At 50.0% G+C, this 17,416-nt stretch overlaps 3 protein-coding genes across 8 annotated transcripts in view; 2 read left to right on the plus strand and 1 right to left on the minus strand.

Annotated features, from left to right (window-relative positions):
• The first annotated feature begins 334 nt into the window (after positions 1–334).
• CAPNS1 (calpain small subunit 1) lies at positions 335–7,255 on the plus strand. Of its 6 annotated transcripts, NM_174261.1 has the most exon segments (11): positions 335–360; positions 1,210–1,412; positions 2,394–2,427; positions 2,746–2,835; positions 3,005–3,062; positions 3,160–3,224; positions 4,508–4,576; positions 4,682–4,760; positions 4,901–5,017; positions 6,494–6,552; positions 6,744–7,255. In NM_174261.1, coding segments are annotated over 10 exon segments (792 nt in total). In that variant the 5' UTR covers positions 335–360; positions 1,210–1,218; the 3' UTR covers positions 6,771–7,255.
• A 527-nt stretch (positions 7,256–7,782) lies between these two features.
• On the minus strand, positions 7,783–9,363 carry COX7A1 (cytochrome c oxidase subunit 7A1). The gene is given in 4 exon segments (NM_176674.2): positions 7,783–7,921; positions 8,302–8,386; positions 8,521–8,607; positions 9,305–9,363. Coding segments are annotated over 4 exon segments (243 nt in total). The 5' UTR covers positions 9,320–9,363; the 3' UTR covers positions 7,783–7,865.
• Positions 9,364–9,597: 234 nt separating this feature from the next.
• ZNF146 (zinc finger protein 146) overlaps positions 9,598–17,416 on the plus strand; it is a 69,821-nt gene continuing 62,002 nt past the window's right edge. Inside the window, exon 1 of the mRNA XM_005219065.5 lies at positions 9,598–9,700. The gene's annotated coding sequence lies outside the window, so the exon portion shown is untranslated. The remainder of the gene's footprint in view (positions 9,701–17,416) is intronic.

Here is a 17,416-nt window from a genome sequence, read left to right on the forward strand (position 1 = left end):
TCGGGCGAAAATCGACACTAGGTCGCCTTGGGCACGATGACTGCCCAAGTTCCCTAGGGACTGCATAGAGTAGAGAAAGACCTCAGATCTGTCAACTCAGGGCGGTGTCGGGAATGCAAGGCACTGGAAACGCAGGGTGGAGCCTGTGCAGCCGCACCCAATCACAGGAGGCGGGACCGACAAGCACATGCGCAGTCTTAATGTCGGCGCTAGGACCGGGCGGATGCGGGCTGGGCCACCCAGCAGAGCCTAACCCGGCCTTGGCAGCCTGAGTCACCCGCCCCGCCCTGCGGAGCCGGACGCAGCCGGAGGCCCCAGAGCTACACCGACGAGCGGACCCGTGGACGCGCGAACGAGGCGGTGAGCGCCCAATCTGGACTCCCCCTGCACTCTGTAATTCCGGCCCTGGAGGCCTCCAGACCCGAAGAGATCCTAAAATCTTAGCCTCAGGGATCCACCACTCCCTTGGCCTCAGATTCTAGCTCCCAGATCTGTCCGGCCTAGTTATCCTGCCCCGGGGACTCTTCCACCCTTCCTCTCAGGATCTAAAATAGGAGCCCATGGAGAGGTACCCAGTAAAGTCAGCCCTGGGTGCAGCCTCTGGGACCACGATCCGTCCTCTCAATTCTAACAGGAACTCCGTTATCCCAGGCCCCGGGGCTCAACACTTAAAATCTTAGACCTGAACCCACAGACCCAGCAATGAGTGCAGTCTCACTGCTGGTTGCACCTAAATCTGTAAACCCACATTCTGGATTTCCTAAACTCTGTTTCAGGGGCCTCCAGGCGGAGAATTTCTAACCCACGATTCTGACCCGCCTCAAACCTCTAGGGCTCTGGATCTCAGATTCGAGCGCTAGCTTGGGACGCCCCCACCTTGAGAATCCCACTTGACCTGGCCAGTGCCTGGTACTTCATGATGCCTATGCGTAGACTCAGTCCAGAGTTTTTCAAGCCAGATGCGGACCTTTGGAACGGAAGGAGGTTTCAAACCTGATTTTCTGTCCCTATGCCACCGTCCAAGAACTACCTCCCCAGAAGCCCAGACCTCACCCCGAATGGGTCCTTAAGCCCCAGCCGGAGGATGGGTCTCCGCCTAGAGGCTTCATATTACTTCCTCACGTCCAGCAGTCAGAAATGCGTATTTTTGTGGGGGAAGGGGCGGGCTCAGGGACGAGACAGCCATCTGACCCCTTTTTCCCTTCTCAGGAATCAGCCATGTTCCTGGTTAACTCGTTCTTGAAGGGTGGCGGAGGCGGCGGAGGAGGCGGGGGCCTGGGCGGGGGTCTAGGGAATGTGCTTGGAGGCCTTATCAGCGGGGCTGGAGGCGGCGGCGGAGGCGGAGGCGGCGGCGGCGGTGGCGGCGGCGGAACCGCCATGCGCATCCTGGGCGGGGTCATTAGCGCCATTAGGTAAGGCGGGGCCTGATGATGGGCGTGGCCTGAGGAGGAGGCTTGTCCAGCAATAGAATGGGGTAACCTGGACACTGACCAGGAACCTTAATTAGGCAGGGCCCGGCCTGGGCTAGGAGACCCGCTTTGAGGGGGCCGACCTTAATGAGTTCATGGGGGCGGAGCTTGACATGGGGGTACTCTGATTATTGAGGGGACACAGTCTGATGGGACCACCGGGGCTTTGTGAGGTGGGGCTTAATGGGGCTGGGGTGGCCTACTTCCGCTAACCTGGAGACAAACGTTAAGGGGGCGGAGCCAATGAGGCTGGTTATCACTTCATGGGGGCAAGGCTAGCCTTGTGCGCACGGCGTGGCCCTCGTAGGTGGGTCAATGAGGTGTGCTCAGAAGAGGTCTTGCCCTTACAGGATTGGGGAAAAGTCCATCGAGGGGCAAGGCTGGGCTGGGAACTGATTGGATTAAAAATGTCCTAGTGAAGGGGTACGACTGAAGCGACTTAGCAGCAGTAGCAGAAATGAAGGGAGGGTAGGGGTCGGTAGGTGCCTGGTAGGTCTTAGCCACTGAGTGTAATACTTTGAAGGGGTGAGAACAAATGGAGCTGGGGTGGGATATTGAGAAGACACAAACGTTAGAAGCCATAACGATGGAGTAGGTTCCTACACAGGTGGAACCCAGGAGGTTTGGGGCCCCGGGAAGCTGGGGCCAAGCTTCTATGAGGCAAGCCCTCGAAGGGGCTGGGTCTTTTGAGGAATCTGCCATTATGTAGGTGTGCCCTGGCAAGGGGGATCTTACTGTGGGGGAACAACCAGGGCGGCAAGGATAGGGACAGGTGAAGACAAGGACTGATGAGGGTGGAGGGAGCAAGTAGGTAGGGTGGCGAGCTAGGGGTTGAGGGCTGGGGTCTGGGGGCTGGCTGCCGGTTGGAGGCCCCGCCTCCTGGTACTAACTACCCCCCCCCCCCCGACCCATGTTTTCCTTCAGTGAGGCGGCTGCGCAGTACAACCCAGAGCCCGTGGTAAGCCCCACATGTTTTCTCATTCTGAGGCCTTTTCCAACATCCCTCCTTGTCCCTTTGAAGAAGCCCCATCCCTTTCCTTATGAAATTTATCTCACTTAATCTCTCCCTTGTAACACCCTCAAACTTAGCTATTATTTTCCAGTCGCTAAGTCATATCCAACTCTTTGCGGACTTAGCTATATCCATTCCTATTCATTGCCCACCTCGCATTCATTGATCACTCACCACTCAGCCCACTCAGACTTTCCCAACCTACCGCTGTCCCGGTCAGGGCACCCTTCCCCCTACCTGCTCTGAAATCTCCTCCCTCTGCAGCCCCCTCGCACACATTACTCCAACATTGAGGCCAATGAGAGTGAGGAGGTCCGGCAGTTCCGGAGGCTTTTTGCCCAGCTGGCTGGAGATGTAAGTAAACAGGGGACCCTAGACCCGTTCTTAACCCTTCCATGCCTTCCCTTGGGCTGCCCTTTACATGTACACTCCACCATGGCAATCCCAAAGTTCCCATCCTCCTTCATCACACCCTCAGACCCCTTTCAGTCACCCCTGACCCATTCCTAACTTCTCCCCCCAGGACATGGAGGTCAGCGCCACAGAACTCATGAACATTCTCAACAAAGTGGTGACCCGACGTGAGTGACTGGGGGCAGCAGACAGGGCAGGTTTGGAGGCATGGTGGCTGGGGTAGTTGTGATCTCTGGCCTCTGACCTTCGACCTGTATCCCACAGATCCTGATCTGAAGACTGATGGCTTTGGCATTGACACATGTCGCAGCATGGTGGCTGTAATGGATGTATCCTTGAGGGTAGTCTGGTGGAGAACTTGGGGATGAGGGAATTTTCTTTGGCTACGAATCCTAACCACTGGATTGCCAGGGAATTCCCAAGAAGGGATTTTCTGCAAGAGTGGCTGGGGCAGTCAGGGTGTAGCTTTCATACCCACAGATGTGGACATGAGTACATTAGAACACACACCCACCTATGGACATGTGGCAATACATAATAACATCAGCTGTCATAACTGGCACTTTACTTATATTTACTTGACAGCCACCTTGTTAGACAGGTATGATTATTATATTCCATTTTACAGATGAAGAAACCAGGACCTAGAGAGGCAATCATTCAACTGACCTTATAACCTTATAGCCCCACCTTGTAACTGCCATAGGTTTGCCCACACGCACACACACACTTACATGAAGATATGTAGAGGCGTGTGCATGGGAACACACATCATTCACTGATTTTGGACACAGGCACATACTGCACAAAGCATTATAGACACACACATATGCATGTCATGTGATGACATACATGTGTTGTCTAGGATGAAACAAATGCAGCTCAGCCCCCTAGCAAGGTTATCGAACCTCTCTGTGCCTCGGTTTCCCTCTCGATAAAACTGGGTGAGTGAGAATGGTGATACCAAATTGGCGTTTCATGCAAAAGGCTTAGCACAATGGGTAGCACAGAGTAAGTGGTCTGCACACTAACTGTTACTATGATCTCACCCGGGTAGATTTTTCAGCTCTGAAGCTGTTTCTCTGTCACCCAGATACAATACCGATGGGGCTGGTATCTTGAGGACTTAGTGAGAAAAGTGATGTTCCTGAGAAGTTTAGCAGTATCTGAAGTCATGTGATAAGTCTTGGCCATTGTTGCTATTTACTAAGAATTTATCAAGTGCCAGCCCTTGAGTGAGGGCTTTATACCAATATCTCATTCACTTTTTATCACAAATGCATAGGTATTTACTCTTATCACCTCATTTCCCTAGAGTTCTAAGGTACCCTGGTGTTTTACATGTCCTAACATTTATAAGTTTGAATTACTATCAAAGAACGTTATAAATGAGGATTTCATGTGATTATGTGTAGAGGGAGTCTTTATCATTTAGAAATACAAACTAAAGTACGTATGGGCAAGACGAACAGTGAAGCTGCACGCAAGGTGGCGGCACGAGGGTGGGATGGGAGCTGGGCTTCTAGCCCAGGCTCCCCTGCTTGGCCCTTACCATCATCGTGTACACTGTCCACACTTCTGGGTATGGCTATTCTTAACACCCTCCCACCAGAGTGACACGACTGGCAAACTGGGCTTCGAAGAATTCAAGTACTTGTGGAACAACATCAAAAAGTGGCAGGTGTGTTCAGCCTCTGAAACGCCTGGCACAAAGACAGCGCCCCAAGCCTTGGAAATGCCACGCCCCATGAGGCCCAGCTGAATCCTGACCTCCTTGTCCCCACAGGCCGTATACAAACAGTTTGATGTTGACCGTTCAGGGACCATTGGCAGCAGTGAACTCCCAGGGGCCTTTGAGGCAGCAGGTGTGGCTGGCAGGAACGTGGTGGGACTGGGGGTGGGACTGGTGAGGCAGCCCCCACTGCTCTGGTCTGAGCCTGAATCCTGGGGCTGGGAGAGGGTTTGGCTATGTGGCCCCCACACCTAGTAACTAAATCATTCTCAGGATTCCGCCTGAATGAACATCTCTACAACATGATCATCCGACGCTACTCAGATGAGGGAGGGAACATGGATTTTGACAATTTCATCAGCTGCCTGGTCAGACTGGATGCCATGTTCCGTAAGTGACACCCTAGCTCTCTTCCCAGGTGGGGATTTGTCCAGCCTCCTTGAGCCAAGCCTCCTTTGAGCCTGACACTGAGGTGGGCAGTGTTAGGGGCACAGCAGTGACTGAAACAGCCCATGTTCCTGCCCTGATGTTGCTCACAGTCCACAGGAGAGGCAAATTACCAGACAGTGACCGCTCGGGATGGTTAAGTCTGGGATCGGGGAAGCCTTTGCAGAGTGATGGGGGCTGTGAGGGGAAGATCAGGGTAGATCAGGTTTAGACTTGTGACTGGGAGCTCTTCAAACTTGGCAGCTGACGTAGCTTAAGTGATCAAGGAGGCCTTCCTGGAGGAGGGAGGGCATGTGTGAATTGAGACCTGATGGGTAAGAAGTGACCCCAGCAAGCGAGTGGGGAGCAGTGTTGCATTGGGAACAGCCTGTGTGAAGGCCTAGAAAGGAAAGAGGAAATGGTGATCTTGGTGATTTGGGTTAGAGTATTTCATGGAGGAGGAACCTAGGGTTCAAGGAGGCGAATTTCTTGCTCACAGCCACTTAGCTAGAAGTTGCAAAGCTAGAATTTGAACTCACATTTGTCTGAGAGAGGGGGCAGGAGCAGTGGGATGGTCAGGCCATGCAGGGCTGTGAATGCCAAGTTTGGAGGTGTCCCCATCAGACACTAATGGGGACAGTGAATAGGGTCTAGGCAGGGGAAGAACAGGGTCTCAGGTTTCCTTTAGGAAGATCTCCTGGCATGCCAAGAGCCCAGGGCGGACAGTATATTAAGAGCATGCAGGGAAGAAAAGGGGCAGGTATGTTGGGGACATGAAGGGAAGGTGGGAGAGGACAACAGGGCAGATGATGCTAAAAGCCATATATGAGAGGGTCAAGAAATGGCCTGGGATTTACCAGGAAGAGGGCCAGCTGCGAGTGGAGTGTCCAGGGTACCACACGTGTGGACCCCTGTGGGTGGTAACTGAGCCGTGAGTGAGAGAGAGCCACACAGGCTCTGTGGGCACCTGTTTACATACAGGTTTGGCTGTGAGTGGGGAACATGGAGATGAGTTTCAGGGCAGGAGTGGGGACCACACAGACTGTAGGAGCAGGAAATGCAGAGCCTCCTTCCAGTAGCTTGTTTTAGCTGGAACTGGAGGGTGTGGAGCTTAGAGGTTGGTAGGGGGCTGGGGCTTGGGCAGAGGGTGATGAGGGGCGTGAAGGTCAAGATATGGAGGCCATTATTGAGATGAGTAGCAGTCTGGGTTCCAATCCCAGTTTCCTTTTTCTCTATGTAACACAGGCACATCACTTCACCTTTCTGTGCCTTATTTTAAAATGACACTTATCTCCTAAAATCGGATTAAATGAATTCATACATGGAAAGCACTTTATACAGGTGCTTGCCAGAGCAGACAGACTACTAGCTGTTAGTATTATCATATATTAGTATATTTTACTCCTAAAAGCCAGTCCTACCAACCCTTCCTTTCCCCAGGTGCCTTCAAATCTCTCGACAAAGATGGCACTGGACAAATCCAGGTGAACATCCAGGAGGTAAGAGCCCCCATCTCCACCCTGGGATGTGGGATCCTAGCAGGGGGCCCCTCCCCTCAGCCCCATGTACCAGCTTGGAGCTAGGGCTCCCTCCCTCCCATTTTCCCAAAGACCCCTGGGTGAGAGCAGAGAAGGGCTGCTGGTATTCCTGGGTTCCCTGCTCCTCACTGTCTGTCCCTTCCTTTCCCCAGTGGCTGCAGCTGACCATGTACTCCTGAACGGGAGCCCCAGGCCTGCCCCCTCATCACCTTGCTGTAGGAGTCACCTTGGACTCTTCGGTCTCCCCCAGGGCTGATTCTGTCTGCAGTCACATCTTCGTGGGTCCTGCTGACCCCTTTCTGTCTTCTCAGCCCTTGGCACCTGGATTCTCAGTCAACAGCCAGGGCCCAACATGCTTCAACACGCCTTGCCCCTCAAGTCACCCCCACCCAGCACACCCATCTCGTCTACTCCATAACCCTTCTCTTGCACCTGTGCCAAGCCCAACATTTGTGTGGCTTCCACACCCCAAGGGCCCTTCTCTTAGTTCTGGGAGGATCACTCCAGTCCCTTCATACCCAGGCACACCCATTCAGTTACCACCCGGGCACCTGAACTCCAGGCCAAAACAGGGCCACATGCCCCAGTGCCTTTGTCTGTATTCTGCTCCCAGGCTGCCAGGCCCAGGAGGAAATAAATGCACCCTAGTTGCTGCTCTCTCCGAGATCTGCCTCCTGTTCTGAGTTGGGGGATGGCTCTGCCTCTGTTTGAGGCAGAGGAAGGCTGTCTGTATGTGTCTCCTAGTCCCAGTCTTTTTTCTCATTTGAGCTGTAGCCTTATTCTTGCTGAGATCTCGCTCACATCCCATGGAAACCAAGACTAGAAGTCTGGACCATCTGTGGGAGGTCTCAGTGTCCCCCTGGCTGTGCCCCCCAGGGCCCTGTTTGCCCCTCTCAGCTTCTGTGCTTGAATGAGTCTGTCTTCACTTGCTTCTACCTCTCTGGTGTCCCACACTGTGCTCAGGATCTTCCTCCCCACCCCCGGGCCTCTGCAGGGAGAGGGGCTGCCATCCCAGGATACAAAGCAGGTCCGCAGACCCTGAGGGGACAGCCCAGGGATGCTGTTTGGGGCTTCTGGGAGGGCTGAGAGGCAGTGACATCTAGGGATAACCCTGGTCTAGTAGGAGGGTCCCAGGGTTGTCCACAGGGCAGAGATGACTTGCCGGTGGAAGGATGGGCTAGGAGGCACAAATAGGGAGCATGGAGCTGGGCTGTGTTCCCCAGGAAACCAGCACATTTATTGATGCCTGTTCGGGTCCTGCAGACTTCTTGGTTTCACTTCTTGTGAGGGAAGGAGGCCCAGCCAAGGCAGTACAGGCTGTAGAGAGTGCCTAGGGAGGGAGTGTGAGGGATACTGAATGAGGCCCCAGTTCCCTCCCTGAGCCCCATCTTGCTTCTGACCCCGTGCTGCAGGCTCGAGTCCCTTCCCAAACTGCCCTTCAGCTGGGGAAATGCTGGACCTTGATACAGACCAGGCTTCAGGCTTTCTCCCCAGATGCATCACTAGCCCAGCCACCTTCCTGGGACAGGAGCCCAAGCCCTGGGTTGCTCCCTCCGTATTTGTCAGCCCAGGCTCCCATAGGGTCCCACACCAGCTCAGAATCCAATTCTCTGGTGAAACCCTAGCGCCAGAACCCGCCCCTTCCCCTCTCCATCTCTAGCCCCGCCGCCTTTTCCCGCAGTTCAGGCCGAGCCTGGCCCTGCAACTCACCCCCCAGACACAGAGTCATCGTCACTCGATACAGGATGTTGTCTGTTGCACCGCCCTTCAAGTGCACCGGGAGGCCATTGTCCTCCTGGAAGTTGGGGGCACACGATGAGAAAGGCGTTGTCAGCACCGCAGACCTTAAGCTCCTGCCACCCCCAACTTCTCTTCGGGACCAAGCGGGCGGCCCAGGCTCCTCCCCCGCTCCTCCCTCGCTCCGCCCACCTGGAAGAGTTTCTGTTTCTCAGCTACTCGGTTCTCGAAGCGGTTCCGGGCGGTTGAGCTAAAGGAGCGGACCAGCGCTTGGGAGACCTGTGCAGAGGGGATGGATGGACATTGGGGGAGTCTGGAGGGGCGTCCCGGAGGAAGTCCCTTTGGGGGGAGGGTGTCGGACTTTCCCAGGCTCTAACTTGGGGGACACTTCTGTCCCTTGGGAGCGTCTCAAAGGCAAGATGCGAACTGACCGCGCGAGTAGGGGAGGGTGTCCTGGCAGGAAAGGCCTAGATGAACGGGACTCGTGCCTAGAGGGTCTGGCTTGAAGGTTATCGGACCGTCTAGAGGATCGGACCCAGAAGGAAGGCTCACGTTCCGCGGGTCCCAGTCCCGAGAGGTTTTTTTTTTTTTTTTTTTCTTTTCGGTTCCCAGGGTTAATGGGAGGAGCTCAGGTCGCGGGAAGGGCAGGGCTGGATCGGGGTGCTTAGGGAATTTCCCGGCAGCCTAAGAAGTTAGGGAGAGGGGAAGGAATGCTAAGGGAGCCCTGGATGAAGGGAGGAAGTTCAAACTCTGCGCTTTCGGTCAAGTTAACGGGTCCCCGGCTGTCTCAAAAGATTTTGGGTTGGGAGCTAGGGAGAGGGGCCCCAGGCTTATTAGGAGGGAGTCCCGAGCCCTGAAGAGGGCTCACGTTCCAAGTCCCCAGATCCCGGAATTGGGGGAGAGTCTCAGATAGGGGTGAGAGTTGCTGAGAGTTTCCGAGTTGGGGGCCGCAACCCGACCCTTGGGGGGCCCTCACCCGCAGGGCACTCATCCTGTGTCCTCGTCTTCGGCCGGAGTCACCTCCCCTCTCTGCCCAAGGACAGACGGCGCCCTCCCCTCTGGGGGAGTCCCAGGCCACGCCCCCCGCGCGCCCCAGGACACCGTGGCTCCGGAGGACGCTTTCCGATTCGTCCAATAGGTGGGCGGGGAAGACGCTGCAACCCCATCCCCGCATCCTAGTGCCGAATGGTTGGAGCACCCATCTGTTACTCATCTCAGAATTCTGTTGGTCCACGCGGAGAGGAAAGCGGTCCCAGAGAATACATTTTTGGGTTGTTTCTGCGGAGGTATCCGGCTAGGGCAAGTGCAGTTCCTCCGTTGGGTTCCTCGGATCTCTCCCTATCCGGTTGATGTTGAGAGCAACTAAAGGAAGGTAAGACACCGTCTTTCGTTATACCATTTTCCTCCCACGTTGTAACAGATGGCTGTAGCTTTGGCTAAATGTCAGTGTTCGTTTTTGGGTTCAGGGACTACGTTGTATGGAAAGTACACTCAACTCACACCACATCCAGATGAGATACGAGACCCAAAGAAGTAGATTACGCCCATTTCTCATACAGGAGGGAGCATACGCTGCTTATTAAGTGGAATGAAAGTCAGGATAATTTGCTTGTTTAAATAATTATTTGTCATTATCTTTGTTTATTGTGAACCCATGTAGCCGACTGCTTAAGTTAAACATGCGCACAGAATGACTGCGCTGCATAGCAACCGTCTTTGCTTCTTCATCTTATCCCCACCTCCACACTCAGTTCTTCACCCTGGAAAACAGTGTAGTTGCTCTGTTTGTTGACTTTAGACTCCACTGCATCCTCAGCACCTGACAAATGGGTGGATTTGATAAATATTTGTCAAAGGATATACAATATAAGCCAAATGTTCTGTAACTTGGTCACTCCCACCTACTTAACCAAGTAGGACTTCAGGACCCCTCCTAGATTCTACTCATTTAGATATTTCCAGTCATCCAGGAAGTGGCCACACATGGGCTCATTCCCCCAGCTGTCCCCTGTTATCTGCAGCTGTGTAGGATCAGTATTCAGGGAAGAAAACAGAAATTGCTCTGGGTTGCTGCTGCTGCTAAGTCACTTCAGTCGTGTCCAACTCTGTGTGACCCCATAAACGGCAGCCCACCAGGCTCCCCCATCCCTGGGATTCTCAAGGCAAGAACACTGGAGTGGGTTGCCATTTCCTTCTCCAATGCGTGAAAGTGAAAGCTCTGGGTTGGGATACCAGAAAGGTTGGAAAGGCTGAAGGAGTGCCCTCTAAGCAGGACTGTGAACTTATGTATGGGGCCCTGTGCAAAATGAAAATGTGGGACCCCCTCGTTCAAACAGCAAACAGCAGGAAGGAAAAAAAAAAACGCTGTTAAAAATAATAAGATATTGGGACTTGCCTGGTGGTCTAGCGGCTGGGGCTCTGCGCTCCCAGTGCAGGGAGCATGGGTTCGGTCCCTGGTCAGGGAACTAGATCCCACATGTTGCAACTAAGACCTGGCACAGCCAAATAAATAGATATTAAAAAAATAAAAATACTAAGATATAAAGCATTTTCCTTTCTTCCATTATTGTTCTTAACTTGTCATGGTGTTTTTAATGTGCTATTCATTGTCATGCTCCCTGGAGCAAGGGATACCCTGGGGTGAGTCCAAGCTCTCAGAGTCACCTGGCTGACCTGCCCTGCAACTTTGTGTATCTGTACACATGGCTGCTGGCTGCCAGGTTCTCCTTCTCTCCCCACCAACCACTGGACCAACTGATGCCTTGGCCTGAGGTGAAGTCAAACAAGGCATCTCTCCTCACAGGCTTGCTCCCTACAGGGGGATGCAGCCTCTCTTCCAAGAAGACATAGGAGCTGGGATCAATGGTGGGCAGGACACTCGCCCCTGCTGGTCACTGGCTGAATATGCCACGGACTGCCAATTGAGGAGGGAGTAGCTGCCACTCTGCCCTGCCCTCAGAGGCCATGGGATGTGTGTAGTGGGCCTTGACCCTCCTGAAGCCCAGGCCCTCAGGAGGCAGAACTGCCTGCCTGTCTCAGGGAGACAGAGTGGTGGGAAGAGAGAATGCACACAGATCAGGCTCTAAGTTCCCGATGCCTGCTCCATTGTCCCAGCAGACTTCACTTATAAAACACAAAACACAAATTCAAAGATAACACGAAGAATTACAAGGTGGCGCACTTCCCTGGTGGTCTAGTGGTTAAGAATCTGCCTGCCAAAGCAGGCGATATGGTTCAATCCCTGATCAGGGAAGATTCCACATGCTTCGGAGCAACTAAGCCCGGTGTACCACAACTTCTGAAGCCCGTGCACCTAGAGCCCATGCTTCACAATGAGGAGTAGCCTCCACTTACCACAACTAGAGAAAGTCCGAGCGCCATAAAGAAGACCCAGCACAGCATATAAATAAATAAATAAATCACAAAGATGTGTGTTGCATGAGCAGCAGTTCATAAAAAATAAAAAGGAATTAATTACATGATGGCAACTGCAGAGGATTAGACTCCCCACTTCTGAGGGTGGGGCTCTGTGTAGCTGCACTAGACACATGCCTCACTTTTAAGCTAGTCCTATAGGACTGACACTCAGGACATGTAAAAACTGAACTAAGAAGGCTGTTCTCTGAAGCTGCCCCTACAGGGACAGAGTGCAGAACACACTCTGTAGCACTGACCTTGGTCAGGAAGCCCTAGTCACAAACTGCTGCTGGGACTCCCCTGGTGGTCCAGTGGCTAAGACTCCTCACTCCCAGTGCAGGGGACCTGCGTTCGATCCCTGGTTGGGAACTAGATCCTACATGATACAACTAAAATTTCTGCATGCAATAAATAAAATTTCTGCATGCAATAAATAAAAATTCTGCATGCTGCAACTAAAAAAAAACAAGACCTGCATGCTCCAAGGAAGATCTGTATACTGCAACTAAGAGCTGGTGCAGCCAAATAAATAACTAAAAATAAATATTATAAAGAAAAAAGAAGCTGCTGCCGCCATCACTCAGGTCTCCTTTAGGAATGGGTTCATCAGCTTGCAAGACTAAAGAGTTCAACTTCAGGATCAAGAGCCAGCTGGGGGATGTAAACTCTGTTGCCCTGGGTTAGCATGAACGCTTATTGATATAACAAAAAGGCACCAAAATTCTGTGATTTCAAGAACACAGAACTTATATATTTGCCAATCTCACTCTGTGGATATTATTTGGATCTTGATATGGGCAAACAAAAAAAACTGCAACATTTTTGAGACAATTGGAAATTTAAACAATGATTGACTTAAAAAAATTTTTTTTAATGTGTTTATTTTTGGCTCTCCTGGGTCTTTGTTGCTGCGAGAGTTTTCTCTGGTTGCAGGCTTCTTATTTCAGCGGCTTCCCTTGTTGCGGACCACAGGCTCGAGGGCACTGAGCTTCAGTAGCTGCAGCATGTGGGCTCAGTAGTTGCGGTTCCCGGCTCTAGAGCACAGGCTCAACACTTACGGCCAACGGAGTGAGTTGCTCCTTGGCATTCGGGATCTTCCTGGATCAGGGATCGAACCCGACTCTCCTGCATTGGTGGGCAGATTCTTTACCACTGAGCCACCAGGGAAGCCCCAGTGATTGACTTTGCCCTCAACATTTTATGAAAAATTTCAAAGATACAGAAAGGGTAAAGGAATCTTCTAGTAAACACTCATATACCCACCACCTAGATTCTATAATAAACACTTTGCTACATTTGCCTTATCATATAACTAGTCATCTATACCTCTATTCATCCATATATTTTTTTGATCTATTTTAAAATAGATTGCAGACATTAATATTTTTAATTCAAATACTTCATGTGTCATGGACTTACCTGGTGGCTCAGATGGTAAAGCATCTGCCTACAGAGACCCAGGTTCGATCCCTGGGTTGGGAAGATCCTCTAGAGAAGGAAATGGCAACCCACTCCAGTACTCTTGCCTGGATAATCCCATGGACGGAGGAGCGTTGTAGGCTACAGTCCCTGGGGTCGCAAAGAGTCGGACACGACTGAGTGACTTCACTTCTACTTCTCTACTTCATGTGTCATTAACTAGACTGCTTGGATATTTTATTATAGTAAATAATTTAAACTTTTATTTCTATTGTGGTTGTGTTTTTTTTTTAAGAGTGAGTCTCTGCTGCTGCTGCTAAGTCGCTTCAGTTGTGTCCGATTCTGTGCGACCCCATAGATGGCAGCCCATCAGGCTGCACTGTCCCTGGGATTCTCCAGGCAAGAACACTGGAGTGGGTTGCCATTTCCTTCTCCAATGCATGCAAGTGAAAAGTGAAAGTGAAGTCGCTCAGTCGTGTCCGACTCTTAGTGACCCCATGGACTGCAGCCTTCCAGGCTTCTCCGTCCATGGGATTTTCCAGGCAAGACTACTGGAGTGGGGTGCCATTGCCTTCTCCAAGTGAGTCTCTACAATTTAGAAATACATACTCAAATATTTTTGGTGGAATAATGTGAAGTCTAGTATCTAACTGCCAAGAAACAAATCACCTCAAAATGTGGAAGCGTAACATAACAGTAAACATTTCACAGCTCTGTGGGTCAGAAATATGGGGATTTAGCTCAGCTACAGCTTCACAGCTCAGGATAGCGGTGGGCAGGAACCTACCAGCATTTGCCTGTCCTGAATGGGGAGGGAGACTGATGGCCGCCAGGCAGCCTTCTAGAGTCCAGAACCAAGCTTTGGTGTCACGCTGCTGCCATCTTGTGGCAGGTCTGGAAAACAGCCCCTCCCACCTCTACTTTCCACATTCTAATCCTTTTTGAAGATGTTTTAGGACTTGTCTTTAGAAAAGATTTACTTTTAATTCCCCAGTTGTTGAGTAGATCATGAGTTCAATATGGTTTAAAATTCATAAGTGTGCATAGGAAGAAAAATCTTCCTTCTGATCACTCTCTGTGATCCTCTCCAAGGGAACCATTCTGTGTTATTATGTGTCCTTTCAAGGAAATGTTATACATGTAAAAAACAAAGCAAAACAAAAATAACCCCTCAAATACAACAACAAAAGTACAAAAATATACTTGGCCTTCCTCAGGCATAAAAGGATAATTCCTGAAATCAGCAGTTATTCAGTGATATTTATTGATCCTGATTTGAACAAGCAATATGTATATATTTTCAACAAAGAAAAAATATAAAAATAATATGACCAAACGGGGAAATGTGAACACTGACTGAAAACTTTATTATATGAAGGAATTAATGTTCATTTTTTAGGGGTAATATGGAGCTTGAAACTGTATACAGGCCCCTGTGTCCCTGATTTTTGAAGTAAAAGGCTTTTGCTTTAGTCTCCTAGTCCTCCCCAGAGTCCCAAAAGGCTTGCTCAAGAGTTAATGATTAGAAAATGTGAAGATGTAGAAACAAGAAATAGCTGTTGGACTGGGAAGCCAGTAACAGTTTAGACTATAAACCAGTCACATAGCAGAATCACAACACCCAGTTCCCTGAAGATATGAAGGTCTGGCACACCTTCTTAAGTTGTTCCTGTAAGGAACCAGACCCCCACCAGCTGAAAACTGCTGGCCTCAAGCACACAGACCCCAGAACAGTTGAAACCAGAAGACTGACAACGTGCAACACTTCACCTTGATCCCAACCAATCAACACATTTCAGTATAATAGGTCCAGTTTCATTAATTCAGCTCTTTGATGAGATTCATTTTAACAATTCTTACTGCATTTGAAAACAATGCATTTAATAAGATTCAGAAGAATCTCTTTGGGTGCCAAAGTTTTGTCATATAAAGAATTATTCCTGTAATTCTCCCAATAGTTTAATAGCTCCACTATCTTTTCTGGTCATACTTATAGCTCCATCGCTTGTAATTCCTTTACAAAATTTTCAGTTTCATGTGTACTGATTAATAATGCCTTTTTATAATCCTGGTGGTATGTTCAATCCTGTGAGTATAGAGTTGAATTTAAGTAAAACTAAAGTGTCATAAAATTATCTTTTTGTGTTTTTTTTTTTTTCCCTTTGGCAGTACGCATAGCTTGCAGGATCTTAGTTCTCTAACTAGGGATTGAGCCCAAACCCTTGGTGATAGCATGGAGTCCTAACCACTGGACTGCCAGGGAATTTCCTCATAAAATTATCTTGATATGTCACATAAATAAAAAGTATTGTGAAGTTTGCAGTATCAGTATTCTAAGGAAATAGACTATATCAAATCTATGCCAGACTTGATGGCCTAAAAAGAATTGCTTCTTAGTATTTCACAGCAGTGTAGGTTTGGTTTGATGAGATATATGCCCTTATTATTGAGATGTAGAGTTCTAACTTATCTGTTGATTTATTATGGAAAAATTATATACACTATATCCCAAAATAGAAGTTTTTTTTTTTTTTTTGGCTGAGCTGTATGGCTTGTGGGATCTTTGTTCCCCAACCAGGGATTGAACCTGGGCCCTCAGCAGTGAAAGTGCCAAGTCCTAAGTTGTTTCACTGATACTGTGTCACACCAGATGCAAGTAAGTACAAATAAGGTTAAGGTAAAGGAACCCTCCTTTAGCAGTGGGGTGAGTAGGAGACAATCAAAACAGATCACCCCACCAGGTAAAGAACCTGGAGCAGATGAGGTTCTGGCTGAGAGGGTGGTGGAAATACAGAATGGGCTGAGGAAGAAGGAAGCTATCAGTTATGGCCTTGTGACCGGTTACAAAAATGAAAATTGTAGTGGCTTTCCATATTTCCCATTTGCCTATTTAAAAAAAACATGTACTTGCTTGACTGTGCTGGCTATTTGTTATGGCAGGCAAGCTCTTATAGTTGGGGATTGTGGGATTGAACCCCGGCCCCCTGCGTTGGGAGCCCCACGTCTTAGCCACTGGCCCCCAGTGAAGTCTCTTATTTGCCTGTGTGTGTTAGTTGCTCAGTCGTGTCCTACTCTTTGCGACCCCATGGACTATAACCCGCCAGTCTCCTCTGTCCATGGAATTCTCTAGGCAAAAATACTGGAGTAGGTTGCCATGCCCTTCTCCAGGGGATCTTCCTGACCCAGGGATTGAACCTGGATTTCCTGCATTGGAGGCATTCTTTACCATCTGAGCCACGAAGAATGGCCAGTCGTCCGTTTTCCTACTGTATGTATTTATTTGTACATGCTATTTTCTCCTCTTTCCTTGATACATTTTTAGTTTATATGCAAGTTTTTGGAAGTTACTTTACAATTGAGCCTTAAACTAGTATTCAGTCAGACTGTGACTTGAGGAGTAATTAATATAGCCAGTAATGCATACAGTGACTTTTGGGGTCTGTGCATCTCACTTAGGGGAAAGGGGGAGAATTTCTTCATTTGTAATGAGGACAGTTGTATCTTGTTAGTTACACGACTAAGTTTCTCATTTTGCAGTTGTATAGGGGTTTACATGGGTGTAGAGCGTGCTACACTAATTAGTCCAAGAGATAGACAGTGTTGATTACTGATTTATTGCCCTTTAGCTCTAAATTCTGGAGAAAGCAATGGCACCCCACTCCAATACTCTTGCCTGGAAAATCCCATGGACGGAGGAGCCTGGTAGGCTGCAGACCATGGGGTCTCGAAGAGTCGGACACGACTGAGCGACTCACTTTCACTTTTCCCTTTCATGCATTGGAGAAGGACATGGCAACCCACTCCAGTGTTCTTGCCTGGAGAATCCCAGGGACGGGGGAGCCTGGTGGGCTGCCGTCTATGGGGTCGCACAGAGTCAGACACGACTGAAGCGACTTAGCAGCAGCAGCAGCAGCTCTAAATTCACCCTTTTGTCTGTTTCGTGAAAATGAATATAGGGTCATTAAAAAAGCTTTTTCTTTGCCAGTTGGCATGATGATAAGTTTCATCAGTAGAGTGGATGGACACTGCAGAATGGAAAGGGGGGTCTGCGTCCTCGTTCTGCTGTGCTCGGTGGCCAGGCTCCTACAGTGTGCTTGGCTTCCCCGATGCCCAGCTCCTGCAGTGTGGGCAGTTTCTGGCACCAGGTTCCCACGGTGTTCTCAGCTTCTCCTGAACCAGGGCGCTGCACAGCATAAAGTACAGAGCAGCCAAGTAGCACCTAGTGGCCAGTAGCTTTGTTTTTTCCCCCGTA

The sequence above is a fragment of the Bos taurus genome, chromosome 18 (genome assembly GCF_002263795.3).
Source record: "Bos taurus isolate L1 Dominette 01449 registration number 42190680 breed Hereford chromosome 18, ARS-UCD2.0, whole genome shotgun sequence".
Classification (NCBI taxonomy): Eukaryota; Metazoa; Chordata; class Mammalia; order Artiodactyla; family Bovidae; genus Bos; species Bos taurus.